This window comes from Sprattus sprattus (genome assembly GCF_963457725.1).
Source record: "Sprattus sprattus genome assembly, chromosome: 18".
Classification (NCBI taxonomy): Eukaryota; Metazoa; Chordata; class Actinopteri; order Clupeiformes; family Clupeidae; genus Sprattus; species Sprattus sprattus.
Window position 1 is genome coordinate 11671296 of NC_137916.1, and position 21135 is coordinate 11692430.

Below are 21135 nucleotides of genomic sequence, written 5' to 3' on the forward strand. Positions count from 1 at the left end.
CATTTTGTGGGATAACATATTGGGGGGAAAAACTGACAGGGTCTGCCATATGGTATTGTTGCTGTCTTTATTCAGACACAGTGATGTTTTCATTCACAAGAATAAAATAATATATAACTGACCTCTGACTTTGTCAGTTTTCCAGGAAAGAACAGCCAGCTCAAAAATGAAACTCTAAAGTGACATCCTAAATATAACATTCAGAGCTTAATGAACTTGTAACACGTCGCCAACAGTTTTTTTTTTAAATACTATAAAGTTTGTACTGGGCTGGCTTAATTTTAACCATAGGTTATAAAAATACTCTCTCTCAAACACAGACCAGCATTTCTACACTCCAACAAAGCAACAAACAAAAAAAACACCTGAACAGAATTCTTAGATCCGATTGTTGTTGTAAGTGATGAGTCTTATTTGGCTAACCAACACTGTGGCTTACTGAAGGGGCCAAAGCGATTGTAGATGTCCCGGGCACACATTGCAACATAACACATGGACCCCGGCTGAGTGTGTCCGAGCCTGCACCTCATAGGCAAAGCCCTGGCCTGGAGCGCTGCAATATTCTTCCAGGTTACTGGAGGGTCACTGGTTCGACAAGCATACAGGTGGTAACTGTGCACACGTTCCAGGGCCGCATCGTCCTCCACAGGCATGCTCCAGGAGAGCTCCACGACCGTCTGACTGGGCAGGCAGACTAACCTGAGTGTAGGCTGACAGGGGATGGGGGTCTGGAGGGCCTCCTGGGGCAGCTGGTCCAGGAAAAGCAATGAGGCTATTCGTGGGAGAGAGGGAGGCATACTGAGATCGCAGGAACATTTCAGATTGATACCTGAAGGAACCTAAAGATAAACCACAAATAGCAAAGAGAATGTGAAAACTACGAGCAATTCACTATATGTATTGTTAAAAAAGGTTAAAAAAAAGTCTGATCAATCCTTACCGCATTAACCGCCGCTTCTACCTCTTCAGTATAGAATTCCACTGAAAGCAAAAGGGGCAAAGCGAATCAAAGCTCAAACACAAAATCTGCAGACTTTCATCCACACAATAGTGAGGATTTTGCTTTGTCAGGTTGCCTGTAGCTGAAATAACCATATTTCATGTGGCTTAACACCTGCCTTTCACTTTCATCTGATCACAGTTAGCTCCGGGTGCCAGACCTCACCACAGGATCACTGCTGACCTCTCATAAGTCATCTACATTAAAGTATGTGAAACATGGCATTCAGCAGAAGTCTCCGCTACCTAACAGGCCATGACCGGATCATGTCAAATTGCCCTGAGAGACTTGATTAACCTTCCTGTCATTACTTCAGTGAGCCTGTGTGCACACATTAGGGAACCTGTGAAGTAATGAATGTGGATGCTTACATGAATATCAAGTGACACTAAGAGGTACAAAAAGTAAGCCATGTCAGACAGGGCATTGGTTGTATAGGTCTTCCCTGTAGTGAATGTTTTTTGACATTGTGAGGTTTTACTTCATTATTTAAAGAGAACACTGAGCAATTGGCTTTTTTTAAGGTATCTCTATTTCAATGGTATCCATGACCATTTAGTATCAGTCTCATTCACTAAAGATAAGACACTGGAGACCACCATTGGATCTACAGTGTGCAAGATATCAATAGCAAGGCTGAAGAGAGTCGAGATAAGATGGCCACCTCACCTTCACAAGCATCAGCAATGGCATATGTGATGGCAGGAGAAGCCACCCCTTCAGGCTTCAACGAGGAGCTGGTCAGGTTCTGAACAAAAGCTGGAATGAAAGAACCAGGGCCCACTGAGAAACCCATGCCAGGAAAAGTTGCTGGGGCCTGAGCTGAACCCGTCAGCTTGGCGGAGGCTTGAGACAAAAGTTGAGAAAAGGTAAGGGGATTAGCGAGCATGGCAGTGTGAGGGCTGAAATTATTTCCCACGGTCTGAGAGGACAGTGCGATCGTACCTTGCTGATACCATCCACGTCCCTCAGGTTGGGCGGGGCAGATGAGTGTGGCAGGTCCCTTGACTGGTTGAGCAATGAAGGGTTGAGGTGCTGCACTAAATGGGACAAGATAATTCCTTGGAGCGCTGTCCAGGGGAATGTTGGGCAGCACGGGAGACCTGGAGGGGGGCGCTGTGAGGTGGGACTCGAGGACGTCTGAAAGATAAGCAGGTTGGGAGATGTGAAGGGATGCCAGGAGGGAAGAGGAGAATTATACTTAAAAAAATAAAAATAAATTATATAAGACACAGAAACACTTTTTATATGATTAGGCCAGTCCCTAATGTTTTAATTGTAATGGGTGATTAAGGATCATATTAACCTATATATGATCAACAGTTCACAGGAGTGGCTGGATTGGAGATTGCTGACTGATGCCGGTAAACAACTTCCACAATGTCCAAACATGCAGTTGTATTCTGACTATGAGCGCATAGTTTACTTTATTGAGTTAACAATTCCCTTATTCCCTTTGAAGATGCAATTGAAGCATTTGAAAGGAAGAAGCAAAAGTATGCAGAACTGGTAGCCAAAACAAGGCAACAAAGTACACAACAAAGCACACACAAGACTAGTAGAGATAGGTGTAAAGAGTTTGTAGCTAAATCAACCACAACACTTCTGTTGGCTTTTGGTTTTCGAGGACAGTCACTCAAAGGAGTTGTCTGAGGCTGCTGAAAAAAAAAGCAAGCCAGTGGTTATAGTGGAGGTGCTTGCAGACAACTTGGGGTTGTGAATTAACCTGAACTAAAACTGAGGTATGGGAAATCTTGTCAAGGTCATGGACGGATTAAGAAACCACGGGCCCCTGGGCCTGGACGTGTCAAGGGCCCCCCACCCCTGCATATTTTTTTTTTTTTTTTTTTTTTTATCGTTAATAACATTACTTTATAACAGTCCTTATGGAACAACGATACCGGAGCTGAGCAGACAACATAACGCAAATGATATGATAGCAGAGATGTTGGTTATATGTATTAAACAAATTACTTTTGTAATCGTTACAACCACACTGCTCAAAGTGGAAATAACATAGTAGGGAGACCACACCGAGTTAAGGTTTGAATTCAAAAGATACTCGTCGACTCATTCATTGAATGGGAATGATCTAGGGCTCAGACGATTACTCAAGTAACTTGAATAATTTGATTAAAAAAAAAATTGTTGAATTCATATCACCACAGTCCCTCTATTAAAAAGTATCTGCTATCATATCACTTGCTTAATGTGGCCTGCTCAGCTCCGGTATCATTGTTTCACATGGACTGGTATTTTTGACACCCGTTACCTTGCCTGTCAACGCTTTCTCAAACACTCATTCCACTGCTAACGGTAATCCCTGGCAAATTAAAGAATTTGCAAAGAAATCATTTGTCAAGAAAATCATTTGCCTCAAGCTTTTATTGTAATTGAATTATTCAAGTTACTTGAGAAATCCTTTAAGCCATAGTGTTGGAATTTGAATAAAAGTTTTGTCAGGAATCATATTTTGATATTGTTGTTTAAAAACGCAAAAGTACTCAAGTAATCAGCTAAATAAACGACAGAATACCTGACTCCAAAAATATTCGATAGTTGTAACCCTAGAGTGGACATTAGTAGCCCACACATCCCTCTCTCATTCTTGAAAAATGACCATCATAGGCTTAACAACATTTTATCTTCAATAAATAGGGCATCACCTAATTTTTGCTAGAGATGGGCCTCTATAAACTATTCAAAATATTTTTTTTAGGTTTTTGTAAGGAATCTCACTTGTCCCAGTTAAAGGCCGATATATACTCAGTTTCAGACACAACGCGTAAGCACGTTAGCACGTAAGCACGTAAGCACGTAAGCACGTAAGCACGTAAGCACGTAAGCACGTAAGCGCAAGCAAAGGGCCTCTTGCGCTTGCGTCTCTGACCATAAATCGGCCTTAAGGCCTACCATTAAAACATTTTTAAAGGAGCATACAGTGGAATGTTGTGATGTGTTATGATTGAGGGGCTCCATTCAGACAGATCAGGGGTGGATAGCATCATAATTGTGACATCTTCAAAGTGAATGTTTAGGCTATTTTTTAATTTTTCAGTAGGACTTTTGGGGCCCTGTTAATGACATGAATGACTTAGGCCTAGCATATACCGGCTACGGCGCATCGTGTCATATCATCATATAAATACAAAGTTAATAACAGCGACGTCACGCAGAGGCTCTGGCTTTGGGGCCCCCTGAACTCGGTACAGACAGCGAATGTTGTACTGTGAAGGAGTGCCTTTATGGATCTCGGGTACAACATGCAATGCGTGGTGCGGCTGTCACCAGCCAATTGTGCCTCGCTGTTGTATCCTGCGGTTGGGCAGTATTTTAATTGGTTAAGTTGTTGGGTACGAGTACCAGAATGCAAAAGTGAAAGGATTGACCACTGTGGGATATCCCCTACCAAAAGCACAATTCATTTAACATATTTTCCTGTGTATAACTAAAAAATAATAATTATTAACATTTTCTCCACCTCAAAAGGTGCAGTGCTTGAAATGTATTCTGTTCAAATTATAGTGAGTCTTATTAGGCGGTTATGTAATAATTGTGACAGGCTTGGCATAGAATGAATCAAATATACTGCATCACCTGTGGGAGCAGTCAGACACCCTACTATACAGACAGACAAAAGATGGGTGCAAACCTTTAGAGTCTGGCCGGTAACTGCTTAGTAGATCTGGCAAACTATCGGACTTCTCGGAATTTGTCACATCACTTGGACTGAATATTCAAAGGGAGAATTACATTAAAACAGACAACAAGGTAGACAGGCATGGTAAATCAGTAAAGAAGTTAGTCATAAACAAAGCTAATTAAAGAGTATTCATAGCAGGTCTGTATCGATTTACATATGTACATGTCATATTGTTAAACCACAGTATACAGCAATATATTACATGGCTCATTACATAGTGCAACTAATAAAGTTCATCTTTTTTACCTTTGCATTACTTACACTACTAAGGAGAATATTGACATTTATAACTAGTCATAATCACTTTGGCAGTGAGAATCCATCATAATAATTTAGACCGGCACTTTTTTGTAAATGGTAACCTAAATGTAATGGAACCAAGAACCCTGAAGAACAGTTCATGCAGTAGTTGGTGCATGCACAGCCAGGCAAAAGGTTCTAGTTTTGGCACCTTGTGTTTTTTTTACTATGGTTCAGTGATTTTTGTAAGGGAGCAACTCTGGCTCTGAATATTCAAAGCTTCCCCTGGCATTTTGTCCATGCTTGACTCGTAATCTGCGATTCTCCTTCACGTGTGTCTGGTGTTCGGGGAATTCTCCATCGGAGCTACTCTTGCGTGACTCCTTGGTCTCATTTCCAAGGTCACATCCGTCTTGCTTGACTGTGCTTCCTCTGGCAAACTTTGTCCCCACTCTTGCCCCCCATTCTCGCCCCCACCCTCGCCCCCCGATATTTAGCAGAGGCAGTATCTGCTCCCCCAGACAATGCTTTCTTGCCATTAACATGCTGAGTGAGTGCAATGATTTCTGAGGCACACCCTGCCCTAGACAGAACAGGTGTTATCATGTTGTCTAGAGAGGATTTGTTTATCCCAGTTATTTTAACAGCTTGGCTGGTAAATGAAAATCCCAGGCCGAACCCAGGTTTGGGGATTCTCTTCTGTTGAATTCCCTTAAACACGCTATATGGGATATCAACAGCTCTTCCCACCATCTTTTTGCACACGAAGGACAGTTTACTTTTCCTATTTGTGCTGTGCGCACATAAAATGACTATCAGTTAGGGACGCCCATCTCTAAGGGGGTTGTCTGACTGGTTAATTAAGCCATAACAGGTTTCAAAGGTGCTGTTTAAAGAGTGGAGGGTTATTTTAGTGCTGTTTCAGGGACAGCAGTCAGGTTCTTAAAAATAACTAGCTTATTTATTGTACAAAATTTTGCTTAGAGGAGTGTACTATGCATGAATTGTTGTTGTTGTTTTACCTAAAATGCACCTAAGCGATTTCAAAATGTAAACATAAAAAAACATCTACACAAGCTACAAGTTAGACTGACCAACTAATGGGCACAGAGTCTGAGATGTGGACAGGAGGTTCATTCTCAAACACAATAGCAGCAGCAGCAGCAGCAAACCAGGGTCCTTCGAGAGGTGTGGGTGGAGTGGCACAGGCAAGATATGTAGACTCCTGTACAACAGCAGAGAGACAAACAACTATTCATTAAACTAAAGCATACATTGTTATTGGTATAGATGTAAGAGGGAATTGTTGTTGTTGTAGTAGTAGTAGTAGTAATTACAGTAGTAGCATTAGCATCCACCATAGATGCATTCCTGGAGATTAAGTCCTCTTTAACCATTTGGAGCTGTCTGGATAGCATGTGCATCTGTATCTAAAATTGAAAAGGATGCTGATTAATCTTTGAATCTTTACAAACACAGTGTATGCATATGTGTGTTTGTATATAGAGCCAAGTACAATCCCTGACCTGCTGTTGAGTGCCCTTTTCAATGTTCATCACCCTGTCATGAAGCTCCTGAAGATTTTTTTCAAACAGAGTGAAGTTGTGTCCAACTTGCTCTGACACCATATGTTGAACAAGCTGTGTGAATAACAGATTGCAACAGAGATGGAAACAAATCCATGCCATTGGTTCAGGTCATCACAGACAACTGTTACTAAGAAGAACCCTTAGTTTTTTTGTACCAAAACTGTCAAATAGCGTTTTCTGTAATATTATTTCCTGTGCTGTTCTGTTTTGGGGCTACCTTATTTTATGTATTGGCCTCTTAACTAAGTCATACGTGCATTTTTGCAACTCATTAAATAAAAATCATGCATCCTGAAATTAATAGAAAAATCTAATATTCCTGAGCACACAGACTGTCAGGGCTGTATCTTCCCACACACAGGGCAGACAGACCTTTTCCAGACGAGTCCACAGTTCATTTGCAGTCCCCCTGACCTTCACATTCACTTTAGTGTCCAAAAGGTCGTCCTCCTTGCCTGTTCCATGGCCCCCGGGCTCATGGTCACTGGAGAATATGTGCTTCCTCTCTGGATTTGCAGGAGAATTGGGAGATAAATATAACTGGGGTATGGCGCTGCAATTGTTTACTGGTGGGCAGCCCCTACCATCTATTCTCTCCACATCGATTCCATCCATTTCCTCATCTTCAACAACCTCTGCTGGGTCTGTCTCCATGTCCTGTCCATCATGCGAGGTGCAAGAATCATCGTTTTGCTTGATAAAATCAACCGGGAAATCCTCGTCAGAGACGGCAGCTGACTGCACAGTGTTGGGTGTCGTCACCACCACCGTGCTTGGCTGTTTAATGGGGGCAATGCGGATTTTCTTGAGTGCCTCAATTTTCAAGAGTAAGGCAGAGTTCCTACTTTCTTCCTCTGTCTCCACTGTGACTGGTCTGCTTTCATTTGTGACATGAGGTGTAGATGGAGGAATGTCTACATTAAGAGTAGGCTCCTCTTTAGACATGTGAGCATTCACTGTGTGCTGCAGTGAAACAGATGACGGTACTTGAGGTACTTGACTGACTGAGTCTCTGAGCTGGTCACTTGCTGTGGTTTCAGGACTGTTTGGATTTTGCGGTGCTAACCTCTCTTCAGAGGCTTCTGAGCAGTGCTGTAGTGGTTAAAAAAATACAAATTAGCACCCATACATTCCCAGTTTATTTAGACGTACAGAATTATTGCAACTGGGCTGAACAATTAATAGTTTTTAAAGCTTCAAAACAGAAATGTTATTTTGTTTTTATTACAAAGAGATGTGGAGTGGGCTACTTAAACAATGGCAATAGGACATACTGTAATACAGTAGAGTATAAGTGAGTAAACAATCACAAAAAGGTGAGTAAACACTAGTGGTCGACCGATATGGGTTTTTAATGGCAGAGGCCAATATTAAGAGAACAGGGCTGACGTATAATGCCAATATAATGTTGTTGTGGGGGGGGTCTGCATCTGATAACAATTTAATAAAATGAACAAATGACAAACAAAATTGCTGAACTTAAATTAACATTTATTTAATGTTATCATTGTCTGCATTGTCTCTGTCTGCCTACGTAGCACTGCACTCTGCACTTTATCTATTATTTAAAAAATGTAAAAATGTTCACAAAATGTCCACAACTAAACTCTAGGCTGAGGTTAAAAACAAAAAACAAGGTTACTATTTGGGTTAAAAATAAAAAAAACTATTTGCAAATGTTTAATGTCTTCAAATTGGTAGACCAAGTCCTCAGATGAAAAAAAATGAACAAAAAAATAATAAAATCTCTATTCAACAGAGCTATTACATTTATATCCCATAACATTTGTTCCCCATAACGTTGTTGGTAAGATGATAACATTAACGCTGGCTTTCGCATTGCGGTTATCGTAAGCCCACTTGTTGAATCGAAGCTATCTCTAGCCCATTAGCAAATGCAACCATTTGACCGCAGACTGTTTACTTGAGACAAGAGGAGAGGTTCATCTATCTTGTCTTCATTCTCAGCCTCATCTGGGAGCAGGTGCTACTGGCTTTGCCCACTTGAGAATAGTTCTGCTAGCAGGCTATCAGTTTTTTACGATTGCTCAAACACATTTCTTGAAATAGTCACCCATTTTCTCTAAACTCTAAACACAAAACCTCATCTTCAAGCACTATTTACAGAACCTCTGAATCCTCTTGCAAAATAAACCTGTGCTCAAAATCAAACACTGCTCTCAAATCATAAACAAAGTGATCAAAATGATATACACTTTCAAGCAGTCAGTAAACAATACACCAAAAAATTGTTATAGTTCTCAAGGAGAAGTACATTTTTAATCTCAAAACTAATTTCTTATTTATCCGTCATCTTTTGATGAACGAAAACATGTTCTCTCATAGTACCTAAAAATGTATCAGAAATTACTACTCTGCTTTGCTCTAATTTTTGTTAGTTCTTTCTCCTCCTTGTACCCCTATAGTACTGTCCCCTGCATCTCACTACTCACAACTCACTCTTGTTCTTTGTTGATATGAACCTGCAACCAGTCAAAATATACTGAGCAATCAGTACTGTTACTGTAGCAAATAGAAAGCACAATGTTCAGGGCCATACAACTTGTTTATTGTACATTATACAGCCTACAATGCACTGTAGGCCTACTAAAGTATACACTACTACAGTAAAAGGGACAAAAATCAAAGGAGTCAACATGTCATCAATGTGCTTCTTCTTGTCTTTGAGCTGGGTCAGGCCAGAGCACTTTGTCTACATCACAAGCAATATTTTCTCTCCTGAGGCAACGGGGGAAGAAGCCTCATGTGTGCCGTATCCAGTCCTGCTTCCCTCATTGTCAGTCCATGGACTATAACTATCTATGACTGTTGCTCTTATTTCATCAGATATTTCCACTCTTTGTCTTCCTCTTCCTTTCCCTCCTCCTCTTCCTCCTCTTCGCCCACCTCGCATACGCACTCGTCCTCTTACATTGTTTCTTCTATCCATTCTCAGACTTTCTCCTTCCCACCTTCAACAACCTGTTTGCTCTCTAAACTGGTTTATTTTTGATTGAGACACATCATTTGATACAAGTGAAATCAGTTTTGAGTGGTTGTGTTTAATCAATGACGTGTGTTCTATTTGTATTTTATTTTTGCCACTTGTGTTTACCAGTATGGATGACATGTGCATTAGAGTGCAGAATGTGTTTTGATACTGAGAATGTGTTTAGAGTTTTGATGAAAAGTCTAAGTGAGGTCTGCAAATTGTGTTTTACCATGTGAAAAAGTTTAAGGTATTGACGACAGACTGCACAATTAGCTACATGAGTTCAGGCAACTGAGAATTTGTTCAGCCAATGGGTTTTAGTGTTTTAGCAATCGTAAAAAAACTGTAATTTTACTCTACCGCAAACTTTTCACTGGCATGCCATGTGCATGTATATGAGCGCCATGGATGAAGAAAATACAGTATGTTTATGTTAGGTAACATGCTTTACAGCGGCAGACCACATGCTCACCAACAATAAAAAGCTGTGTTTGCAGAATTTTTTTGATAATCCGCCTCGTGAGCTTAGGCATCACCGATGCCGATTAACTAAAAATACCAGATATCGGCCCGATTAATCGGTCGACCTCTAGTGAGCACTGTTTTGACATTTAAGAGGGTGTGTAAACAGGGTTAACCCTCCACTCACCTCTGCTTCTGATGGTGGGTAATAGGGAGTAAACTGAGAAAGAACCCTCCGCAGCAGCTTCACTTGTTGCCTGTTAGTGATTTCCAGTGACTTTCTTGCCCTGGGAATTTCTTTTCTAAGTTCCCTTGGGTCCATCCTTGGTCTTACAAAAAAACAGTGAAAGAGAATAGTGGGATAGGCAATACATTTTTGTGCACCGACAGCTTCATTTACAAAACAACAAATCTGCTCTTGAACTGCCAATAGTTAAGAAAACAGACAACCATAACCAAGTAAATAACACCACTGTTAAGTACTGAGAAAGCCAACCCAGTCATTCAGGATTATCTCCTCACCTGTGCTGTGTAAAAGCTGTGTTGTGCTGCAGTACATTAACGACATTTTATTACTTATAGAATTAGAAGTTAAACTACCATGCTGATGTCACTTATGTTCTCTAAAAATTATTTATTGTCTGAGATTTTCATTGTTAGTTTTTCATCTGTCTTAAATTAACCTTGATTAACTGTGTGTGACAATGTTAATGATAACTTTCCTCCACATTCAGCATCAATACATATCTCATCATTAAACATGATTACCGATTTGAGATGAAATTACTGGGTGCCATGATTGAAATGTCTAAAGCCATTAACTAAAATGCATAGAAGGCATATGAATAGTAAAGTTACACGTTTGGCACAAGGAACTTGTAGTAATGCTAATTTAATTAGCTTTCACTTCAGCTAGCCCGTTGCCAAACTTCACATGGAAGTTAATACACTAGCGATTATGCTAGGTAAATGTTTGCACAAGATGATGTGTTTGCAATTTAACGTAGCTTCTTTGAACTGCAATCGTGGAAATACTTACAAAAGCACACCACGCAGCCCAGAGTTGAACTTGGCAGCTAAAGATTGTAGGTATTTTCAACTCTACCTCATGTTTTCTATTTTGTAACTCAATGGCTGGCAAGCATTATCGCCACTTACCGGTTTGGAGAATAAAGCAAGGGCTCAAAAATCCTTCACCTGAAAACCTTTTTCTTTCTCTCCGATCTAGTCAGTGGACAGAAATGCTCTTAAAAGTAAACACCAAAGTGACAGTCAATTCAGATTTTTTTTGTGAGTGAGTAGGCCAGTGACAGTTGTGAAAGGTTGTAGTTGGATTTTAAAAGAACATTGCAAAAACCACAAAATCTAACATGCAAAAAAGAATGACCAAAAAAATCCCTATGGTTTTGATCATCTATTGTTTGTTAAGTACTTAAATGTAAACTGAGAGAGTTAAAAACAAATTATCTGACATGAGAATGCGGCGGCAGTGTAATACATGTTCACTTAATTGTGTAATAATACCAGCATTTTGCAACAAACAACCTAAACGCAATACACATTGTGATAAATTATTAAATATTGGAGTGTTTTTTTTTTTTTACAAAATGTGGATGTATAAGGCTTTTAAGGCAGTTAGTAGTTTTGGTGTGGGGTTGTGATCATTGACGGACAGGTTTTAGAACTTGTGCCACATTTGAGATTTCTAGTGAAACAACTAGTGTCAACCTGGTGATATCATTTTTCTCCAATGTTCTTATTCCAGTTGTATGGTTGTCATGTTGATTTTGTGATTTCCTCAGCATCTTTGGGTGATGACTTTTGGTGTAGTGAGACTTAACCACTAAATATCCTGAAACCCACAGCACCTGTCCATGACATGACCATGAGATGACCAAAACAAGAGACTAAGTCAAATATTTTATTGCATGTCCTTATCAAATTGTCATACAAAATATGTACAAAACAAATATGCCTGAAATGACATTAATTTAACTTTTAAACGACACTGTTGTCATTACATGCACTGAATTTGGGTTATTCTGGCAGTCTAGCAAAACCATTTATTTTTTCTACCACATTTCTTTGCTGATGTTTTCCAATTTCATGGTTACATCCAGGGAAGTATTACGAGCAACAATAAACACAGTGATGAAGTGGATTTCAGGATGCCACTACTATTGCAAAGGTTCCCTTTACAGCAGGACACCTCTCCAACTACCACAGGCCCCACCACATCAGAAATGTCTTCACTTAGTTCACACATGGCTTTAGTTGCACAACCTCTGTTGACCATAAGGTTCCCAGCAACAGTCTCTGTGAGAAATACAAATGTCAGATTATATTTAATGTGTTTATTCACCTGAAACCTCAGCAATGCTTTTATCAGTAAATCCTGTCAACCAGTTATAATAGTCCTAACAGTCCGTTCCTTTCTAACACACGCACACACACACGCACACGCACAGGCACAGACACACACATGCACACACACGCACACGCACATGCACAACAAGCACAAGCACAAGCACAAGCACAAGCACATACACACATAGTTATGATATGATTACATACACACAGAGTTATGATATGATTACCTGAAGCACTGATGCACATTGTCTCAGCTTCTTTGCATTCCACTGTTTTAGTGCATTCAGAGGAGGCAGAAATACATCCAAAACATTTAAGTCCGTTCTTGGAATCCTTTTCATTTCCTGAGGGAGAGAGAGAGAGAGAGGGACCAGTTGAGGGAAATTAATTTACAGTGCTGGGTCAAACTTTCTGATGACAAAATGGTTTGATCTTACCCAGAGTGGCATCGGCACCACACTTGGTCATGATATTCCAGCTAGCATGTCCAAAGTTTACGGAGAAGTCCTTTTCACAGACTGTAGTATCTGCACATCTTCTATTCACTTTCTTGATGGAGTCTTTTTTGTCCATTCCAGCCAGGTCTGTCACACCACCACAGAGATTAAAATATGTGTTATCACACACGCATACACACACTGAAACAGTTCAATCTGTCGTTTGGTGTTCACGCACCATACCCACTAACACACAACCCCACCATATACATACATGCACATAAAATAAATTCAAATGGTAATACCTTGAGTCAATTCAGAAGCTGCAGACACGCATTTCTCAGAAATGCGACAGGTATGGTTCATCCCATCGCAGCTTTCCCATGTCGCACCTGAACACTCATAACATTCCTCTGGAGTCTGTCCTACAACACAAATAATATTAGTAAACACAAAATATATGCCCTTATGTTCTTGCCAACATCTTATCTGAAATCAATTGGTGAAATATCTGTTTACTTAAAATGTACTAATGGACATGATCGACGGTAAAAGTTAAGTTCCAGTTTAATGTAGACAAATCGGATTTCATATTAAAAGAAAAGCCAGTGTGGTGCAGTGTTGCTTAATGTTACTCTGTAACATCTTTGGGAAATGCAACTGTCAACAGGGCTGCACTCGAGAGTTCATGCAATACTGAGGTCCAGAGAACAATGGACCTCATTCACAAACGCAGTTTAGAAAAAGTTAGAAAGAAATTCTTCTTAACTCCACTTAAGTTTCCGGGACAATTCTGGCATTCATTTAAATTTTCTTATCTGGGATTCGTTCTGAGCTAAGAACAGGATTTGAGAACACGGAAAAGCAGTAGTAGAAAGGGCAGATTGGAGTGCCCCCATGTTCTTAAGGGCAAAATCAGTGCACAGCTTTTTTGTAGATTTTTGTAGTTCTGTTTAGTTAAATTACCAGTTTCTCCCCTGTAAAGCTTAACGTTTGGTTGTTGGACTTCTGTGATTGTGTGAAGAGACTACCTGAGTTGCCTGTTGAGTTAAGAATAAAAATAATAAAAGATTAACTTTCTTTTGAACCTCACATTTTGACAGTTTTCTCAGTTACATTGTACTGCCCCACCCTAGCCTGCTCTGGTAACCTCATGACGTTACACTATGCAATGCAATGTAATATTACAAAATAAACATATTCCAAGAAATGTGTAGCCTTCTTAACCAACCCTTCTTTGAAATGATGCCTTTAGGACCGAGGTGCATAACATTTTCCATTAACGAGTAGAGAGGATGTGTCCCAGCAAGATCCCACCACATCCTTTACACTCCCTCATAAACAACGTCTCTAAAGGCAGTAGGCTACTTTCATAATGGCTGAATTGCAACCAAATGCTGCAGCGGTTCTGTGAAAAGTCTGGGATAAGTTAAATGAAATGTGTGACGAAACACATATTTTTTTGTCACTTATATAGCCTTGCATGTGTTTTGTTCCTCAAATTAGTTTGGGCAATATTGTTTTTTGTGTCCATGCCAATAAAGCACGTCTATTTGAACTTATTTGTAACTGAGAAAGAGATAAAGAAACCTTCACTTGACAGACTTGGCTGTCAGTTCACCATGGACTAATTGTTGGAGTAAGGGCTAGAGTTTCGGTTGCAATGAAGTCACGTCAGTAAATATTTATTTGGCATCAACATAATTCGATACATTGTCACATTCGCAGCGTAGGCTACCCATGCTCAAGGATGGATCTACTTGAAATGGCCAATAAGGCTTTCATACTGGAGCCTTTCATCTGGGTGCGTGAGTCCTCCAACTTCAACTATGCCTAGTTATGTCCTTTTGGAATCTAAAAGTTAAGTTCCACTCACACAGTCTGTCTGTTGTTTTATTATAAACATCTCGGTTTTCAGGACGAAAGTACTCAATGCTTAAATCACTCAGACCTAACAACGCCACTGTAGGATGCTATTGCTCACTCAGGCAATAAACTAATACTCTCTCTCTCCCTCTAATAATTCATTATTAATTTGGCTAAAGAGTAGTCGTGGCAAATTTAAGATGGCTACTTGCAAGACCAAACAAACCCCTATCTTATCTGCTTTCGGCACCCTCAACCAGAACGGGCCTTGGCCAAGGTCGTTGCTGGAACAACAATCTCTCCTGAAGTGCGATGTAGTGAGACTCTCTTGCCTCCCCTTCCCCCATCCCACAGACACCTAGAAATGTTGTCTCTGCCAGGAACCGGATCAAGCATGTCTCTATGGCAACCACTATCTTGCGGACTGAGAATCTGACTGATTTGTGGCCCCGTAGGGCAACAACCCAGGCCTACACATACATACCACTCACCAATATGCATTCCACCCTCCTGACCCCCCATCCCACGCCTTAGCCCGCTTCTTACCCCCGGCCCATCCAGGCGGGTCTGTGTCAAGCGCCGAAATGGCGCACTAGACCAGATGGCTGCTTGTTTGTACTGGTTTACCTCCATCCCCCTACCCCTAACCCTTTGCAAGTCTCTGTCATGTAAAATGCATGTGCTTATGTGCTGAGGTGTTTTTTTTACTGTCCCCACACTGTGCTCCACTAGGAGCTCAGTCTGGGGGTTGACTTTTTTTCTCTCCTCCACTCCCCAATGTTATGCTGAAATTCTTCCCTCAACCTTGTCTTTCCGTTCTGTCTACCCCCTTGTCAGTATATGCTATGGACGGGCTGATTGCCACTTTCGCAAGTTTACTAGTGACAGGCTGCGTTGCTTATACTTGTGTACTTGTATACTTGCTGTAACAATAAAGGACTACTACTACTACTACTAATTAAAGCAAATAATGTGAGTGATTGTTATTTTTGTTCTATTTCCCTCTCCTCTCTTCGAAAGCGTAATACTTTTGCATTCCCTCGCAATACATTTCCATTCCCCCGCAATAAGTCTTGCATTTCCACACAATAGCCTTCCTTTTCCATTACCTCATAACCCTTTTGGGATCCCACGACTCTATTTGCCACTAAAATGCCAACGCCACTACGTGGATCAGCCCATAGAATTGTACTTTGAACTTGGCATTAAATATAATAATAGAAATAATTGTGAATCTCCAGACTATGATCAAAAATATGTAATAGTTAATTCCTTTGTATGAATCATGTGCCTTTGTGTACTGAAACATGGCTTTTCTGTGTAGCTCTGATGCCTGACACATCTTTATCTGTGTGTGTGCGTAAGAAATAATGTGCCTAAGAAGCGACCCTTCTGTACGTGGGCATGGGCATGGGTGATAAGAAGGTTCAACCTGTGTCTCTTTCTTTCCTAGCTGAAATGTTTCAATTGCAGAAAGCAAGGCAGGATGAACAACAGGACGGACATGGCCCCCATGTGTTTATCTATGCTGACATAGTTATTTAGTGTCGGAGTTAGATAATCTTAAATTACAGCTGGATGTAGACAAATCTGATTCCATATGAAATGAAAATACGGTGTGGTGCAGTTTTGCTTAAAGTTACACTCATTTGTGGATGCTGTAATGTGTTTGAGAGGTCAATAGACACAGGTCTGCCTGTGTCGGTATCCTTTCCATGTAGTCAGACACTTGTCATTTTATTCATTACCTATACTGTCAGTGGCAGAAAAAAAGGTTCACTTTGGCATTAGGTATATAGCACACCACCTGCGTTGGGTGCGTGTTGCGGAACCTCTGGGCTGGGTTGCATGTGGTTATTCACACTGCTGATGTTTCTGCTGCGACGCTGCTACTGCAAGCTTAATCTTTCTGAATCGTGTTTGCCTTTGATTATGGCCGTTATACAGTCATGGCCAAAAGTTTGGGCAGTGACACAAATGTTGGGTTTCTCAAACTTTGCTGCCTCAGTTTTCGTGGTGGCTATTTACATTGTTTCTATATTATTGTGCAGAGTGATCAGATGCATTTTTAATAATTACAAAGCGCTTCATTGGCATAAAAAAACACTTCACTGTTTGTTGACCAGCCAACATAATTTCCATAATCATATCATCAGCACAGGGAAAGTGTGAACGAGTACAAATCAGGTGAAATCACTCTGCCATTCTGAATGGATTATAAGAGCAAACTGGTTACTATGAAAGCAGGGAAGAAGTGCTTGAAATCATATTTTTCTTGTGCTAGCAATGTAACCTCCAAAGAAGCACGTGCAGCCATGATCGCTTTGCATCAAATTGGCCTCACATGCAAGGAAATTGCTGCTAATATTGCACCTGAAAGAACCATTTATCGGATCATCAAGAACTTTAAGGGGAGAGGTTCACCTGCTGTGAAGAAGGCTTAAGGACGTCCAAGACTGTCCAGCAAGCCTCCTCCTGAGGAGTCAGCTACGGAATCATGTCACCACCACTGAAGAGCTTGCTCAATATAGGCATTGTGGGTGAGTGCATCTACACAAACAAGTGAGGCGAAGACCGGTGTCAAGAAGGGCAGCAAAGAAGTAATTTCTCTCCAAAAAAATATCAAGAACACACAAATACTATAGGAAGTACAAGGATTGGACAGCAGAAGAATGGTGCAAAGTTATATTCTCTGAAGAAGGCCACTTCTGACTTTTTGGGACATCTGGAAGAATGAGTGTCCAGAGAAGAGAACAGTGAAAGCTACCATGTGTCCTGAGTCGTTCCAGCAGTGAAGCATCCTGAGGCCATCCACCATGGGGTTGCTTCACATCCAAGGGAGTGGGTTCACTCCCAATTCTGTCCAAAAACACTGCCATGAATAAAGACTGGTATCAAAATGTCCTCCAAGAGCAACCTCTCCCAACGATCCAGGAGCAATTTAGGGATTTTTCTAGCATGATGTAGCACCTTGTCACAAGGCAAAAGTAATAATGAAGTGGCTCGGACATCATTACATTGAAATGTTGGATTCGTAGCCAGGAAACCCCCCAGATCTTAATCCCATTGAGAACCTGTGGTCAATCCACACATTGTGATGAACTCCCAGTACTAATAAGGCCAGAATGGATCGCCATCAGTCAGAATTTGGCCCAGAAGCTGATATCCAGCATTAATTGCCAATAAAAGCCTTTGAAACTTATGATTGCTCTTCAGTACACCATATAAACATAGGAACAAATTATCTAAAAATACTGAAGCGGCAATTTTGCGAAACACATAATTTGTGTCACTGCCAAAACGTTTGGCCATGACTGTACACATAATCAGTTTGGTATCATCCATCCATGCGTGCGTTTATTCACCATTTTTTTGCCTTGTGTGCTTTCTCTCTCTCTCGCCCTCATTCTGAACTAGGGTAATGAAAGCCACATAACTGAATTCTGTTTACTATTTTCTGATCTTCACTACTCTGGAAAACTGGATGGGGCATGACTAGCTGAAATGACATCAGAGCGCAGTATGAGCCAGAGGAAACGCCGTTGTTCGCCGCCGTGCAAGGACGGAAGCCGAAGGTATAAGTTTCGACTGATATATAAATATATGTTTCTTAAATAGGCTAGGAACTGAATAGAATAACACACGTATTATGCTGTGTTATTTAAATCCACATTACAAAAACATAGTTGTTGGATAAAATAATGAAATCTCAACATTTTAACCATGATTATTTTTAACTTTTTAAGTTATATGTTTAAATGACAGAAAAGGTGTATTTCTAGACAGAAAGGTTAATAAGTCCAAGACTGAAACACAGCTCCAAAACCAAATTCCACCGGAAACAATGTGCATTGTCAACGCTTAGTGTTTAAGTGCGGATGCTGGGTGTTGTCGAACTGTTGCATAATAACTCACCAACTGCGAAGGTGGTACAAATCGCTAATAGTAACAAATTAAACATATTCCTGTATATCTTTCCCATGTGCGAAATTGAACCGATTTCCTTGTTTTCTTTCCGTTGAAGAAATGGGTAGCCTTCCTAACCAACCCTTCTTTGAAATGAGGAGTTGAGGACCGAGTTGCGTCACATTTCCCATCACGACAAGTAAAGAGGATGTGTCTCAGCAAGTTCTCACCACACCCTTGACACGCCCTCATTCAAAACATCTCTAAAGGCAGAAGGCTATTTTCTTAGTGGTTGAATTGCGACAAAATGCCTCTGGGGTTCTGTCTGGGATTGGGCAACAGGTCTAGTGTGTAGGAAGGATGCCAGGACAGTTTCTGGCAAGTTTGCCTGGGGCTTGTCTTATTCTCTTTTTTTGAAATGGTTATTGGTAGGTTTGAGAGGTATCTATCTACCTATATTAATGAATTACATGGGTGTCCCTACATAGCCTTGCATGTGTTTTGTTCTTCAAGTAAATTTGGGCAATATTGTTTTTTGTCTCCATGTCAATAAAGCAAGTATTTTTGAACTTAATAGAACTGAGACAGAGATAGAGAAAGAAACCTTCCGAGTGAAGTAAAGCTGGCCCCCCGTCTGAGTGAAGCTGGCCCAAATATCAAATAGCACCAAAAATATGATAGTGAGATCAACCTTAAAGATCTGGAAACAGAGGCGTCGTCATTTTGGATGGACATGTTTTTCTTTAAAAGCTCCTTCAAACCATGTTCTCACACCTTCCTTGTTAGACATGTCATTTTTAAAATTGGCAGAGATAAGGTATTTAATCTTTCTATGTCCTCTACTCTGATGGTGTTCTTTCCTAATTTGACCAGCTCTGTAGACAATTTGCCCTCCCCAAAAGTAACGTCTTCCGCTACCTTCAGGTCAGAGACTTTCTGTGTAAAGGACTACCGGTGTTTCCAGCACTGCCACCATGCAACCCATTTGAGGTGCTTGTAGAGCTACCTGAATCATTTATCATTTCCATAATATTCAATAAGTTTACACAGGAGCGCCACTCACTGCTATATCTTTAAAAGCCAATTGGGAAGCTGATTTAGGTGAAAGCATTATATGTGGCTCTCTATCCTGAGCCACATATAATGCTATAAAGCTATCCTGCAAAGAGAACATGGTTCATCGATTTGTGCTAGGCACCGCCTAATGCTATGTAATTCTACACCGCTCACACTGGACCAACCTAAAACTTTCAAGACACTTCCCAGACATTAGTCCCATCTGCAGCCGATGCCATTCATCCCCTGCTCATGCCCACATGTTTTGGGCTTGCAGCAAACTTAAAGGCTTTTGGTCTTTTGTTTTTGAAGCTCTCTCAGAATACTTCATGGCCATTTTTGGTGCCACCCCAGACCATCTTAAATTGTCAAAAACAAAGTCAGATACCATTGCTTTTGTGACTTTTATTACCAGACGTTTAAGATCCCCATCCTCCCACTTGTACACACTGGATTGAAGATGGGCTGTAATTTCTTAAACTAGAAAAGATAAAACACTCATTAAGGGATTCTGCAAAGAGGTTTTTTGAGTTATGGAAGCCATTTATCACTTATGTCAGAGATAAAATCCAGCTACCTGCAATGTAAATCATTTGCTGTTCGTTTGTGCTGGTTTTTGCCGTAGAAATGATTGTTTGTGATATTAAGGTTATTACATTTTCTGGCCTATTACGTCAATCAGCCCCCGCTCATATAAGCTATCTGAATACTCTTCAGACTTTTCACTTTTCTTCCACGGCTTTGTGTCGTAAAAGACAGATTGCATATTGGAATTCCAAGATTACAGGACTTTGCTTTTGCAGGTATTGGTCTAAAAAAGTGTATTCTGACCTATGGCCCTATTATCGCAAATACAATAGCCAACTTTAGGCGGGCGGAGGGGCACTTGTGCTATACCAATAAGTGGCACAGGAATACCCCTCTATGGCACAACATGCACTTAATGTCTGGTAATAAGCCCTTTGTTTTCAAGGAGTGGAGTGAGAGAGGTATTTATACGCTGGATCTGTTGTTTAATGACAAAGGTTTGCTGAGCTTTGAAGAACTCCGAACCAGTTTTGATGTCCATCAAACATCTTTTTACTTTTATCTTTGCCTAAGATCAGCACTGAAAGGCGGTGGAGCGCCATGGGGGAAAGATCTTGAGGCACATCCAGTCATTAAGTGGGTTTCTGATAACCCCATGAGAGGTCTAGTTTCCGTGATTTACACAGAGTTAATGCAAGCATCCACAGGTGAACTCCCATTAGTAAAGAAATGGGAAAGAGATCTAAACATTCAGGGAGACGCTATCAATTGGGACGTAGTTTGGGATAATATTTTCCACTGCTCCAAAAACCCAAACCATCAGTCCATCCACTTTAATATATGCCACAGGACATATTGAGAAACATATATCAGAGAAGATATATTACAAAAGCCATTTCTAATCCTTATTGTACATTCTGTCAACCTGAACAAACTGGGACTTTCCTACACATGGTGTGGGAGTGCGAGGAGGTACACGCTTTTTG

General features: G+C 40.7%; 3 protein-coding genes across 4 annotated transcripts; all 3 read right to left on the minus strand.

Annotated features, from left to right (window-relative positions):
• Window positions 1-280: 280 nt before the first annotated feature.
• LOC308379093 (uncharacterized protein) lies at window positions 281-5408 on the minus strand (the record flags this gene model as incomplete). The annotated part of the gene is made up of 6 exons (XM_080856149.1): window positions 281-839; window positions 941-981; window positions 1670-1846; window positions 1946-2140; window positions 4653-4729; window positions 5350-5408. 6 exons carry the CDS (start codon window positions 5406-5408, stop codon window positions 411-413), a joined length of 978 nt encoding a protein of 325 aa, XP_080712275.1. The 3' UTR covers window positions 281-410.
• Window positions 5409-5936: 528 nt separating this feature from the next.
• LOC308379463 (uncharacterized protein) lies at window positions 5937-11103 on the minus strand. Of its 2 annotated transcripts, XM_080856612.1 has the most exons (6): window positions 11026-11103; window positions 10174-10315; window positions 6905-7624; window positions 6470-6583; window positions 6281-6373; window positions 5937-6168 (listed from the first exon to the last, which is right to left on the minus strand). In XM_080856612.1, exons 2-6 carry the CDS (start codon window positions 10306-10308, stop codon window positions 6028-6030), a joined length of 1203 nt encoding a protein of 400 aa, XP_080712738.1. In that variant the 5' UTR covers window positions 10309-10315; window positions 11026-11103; the 3' UTR covers window positions 5937-6027. The 2 variants fall into 2 exon arrangements, with proteins under 2 accessions (XP_080712738.1, XP_080712739.1); XM_080856613.1 differs by lacking the exon at window positions 6470-6583.
• Window positions 11104-12002: 899 nt separating this feature from the next.
• Window positions 12003-18690, minus strand: LOC308379466 (uncharacterized protein). The gene is made up of 5 exons (XM_080856617.1): window positions 18575-18690; window positions 13099-13218; window positions 12794-12940; window positions 12584-12700; window positions 12003-12302 (listed from the first exon to the last, which is right to left on the minus strand). The coding sequence occupies exons 1-5, from the start codon at window positions 18639-18641 to the stop codon at window positions 12097-12099; spliced, it is 657 nt and encodes a 218-aa protein (XP_080712743.1). The 5' UTR covers window positions 18642-18690; the 3' UTR covers window positions 12003-12096.
• Window positions 18691-21135: the final 2445 nt, after the last annotated feature.

Excerpts from the sequence above, each read along its gene's own strand:
- LOC308379466 (XM_080856617.1), bottom strand. The coding sequence starts at position 18,641 with ATGGGAAAGATATACAGGAATATGTTTAATTTGTTACTATTAGCGATT. Across the intron at positions 12,941-13,098 it reads AGCTTCTGAATTGACTCAAG|ACCTGGCTGGAATGGACAAA; the intron begins GTATTACCATTT and ends GTGGTGTGACAG. Across the intron at positions 12,701-12,793 it reads TGGTGCCGATGCCACTCTGG|GAAATGAAAAGGATTCCAAG; the intron begins GTAAGATCAAAC and ends TCTCTCCCTCAG.
- LOC308379463 (XM_080856612.1), bottom strand. The coding sequence starts at position 10,308 with ATGGACCCAAGGGAACTTAGAAAAGAAATTCCCAGGGCAAGAAAGTCA. Across the intron at positions 7,625-10,173 it reads ACCCACCATCAGAAGCAGAG|CACTGCTCAGAAGCCTCTGA; the intron begins GTGAGTGGAGGG and ends TAACCACTACAG. Across the intron at positions 6,169-6,280 it reads TGGATGCTAATGCTACTACT|GAGTCTACATATCTTGCCTG; the intron begins GTAATTACTACT and ends GCTGTTGTACAG.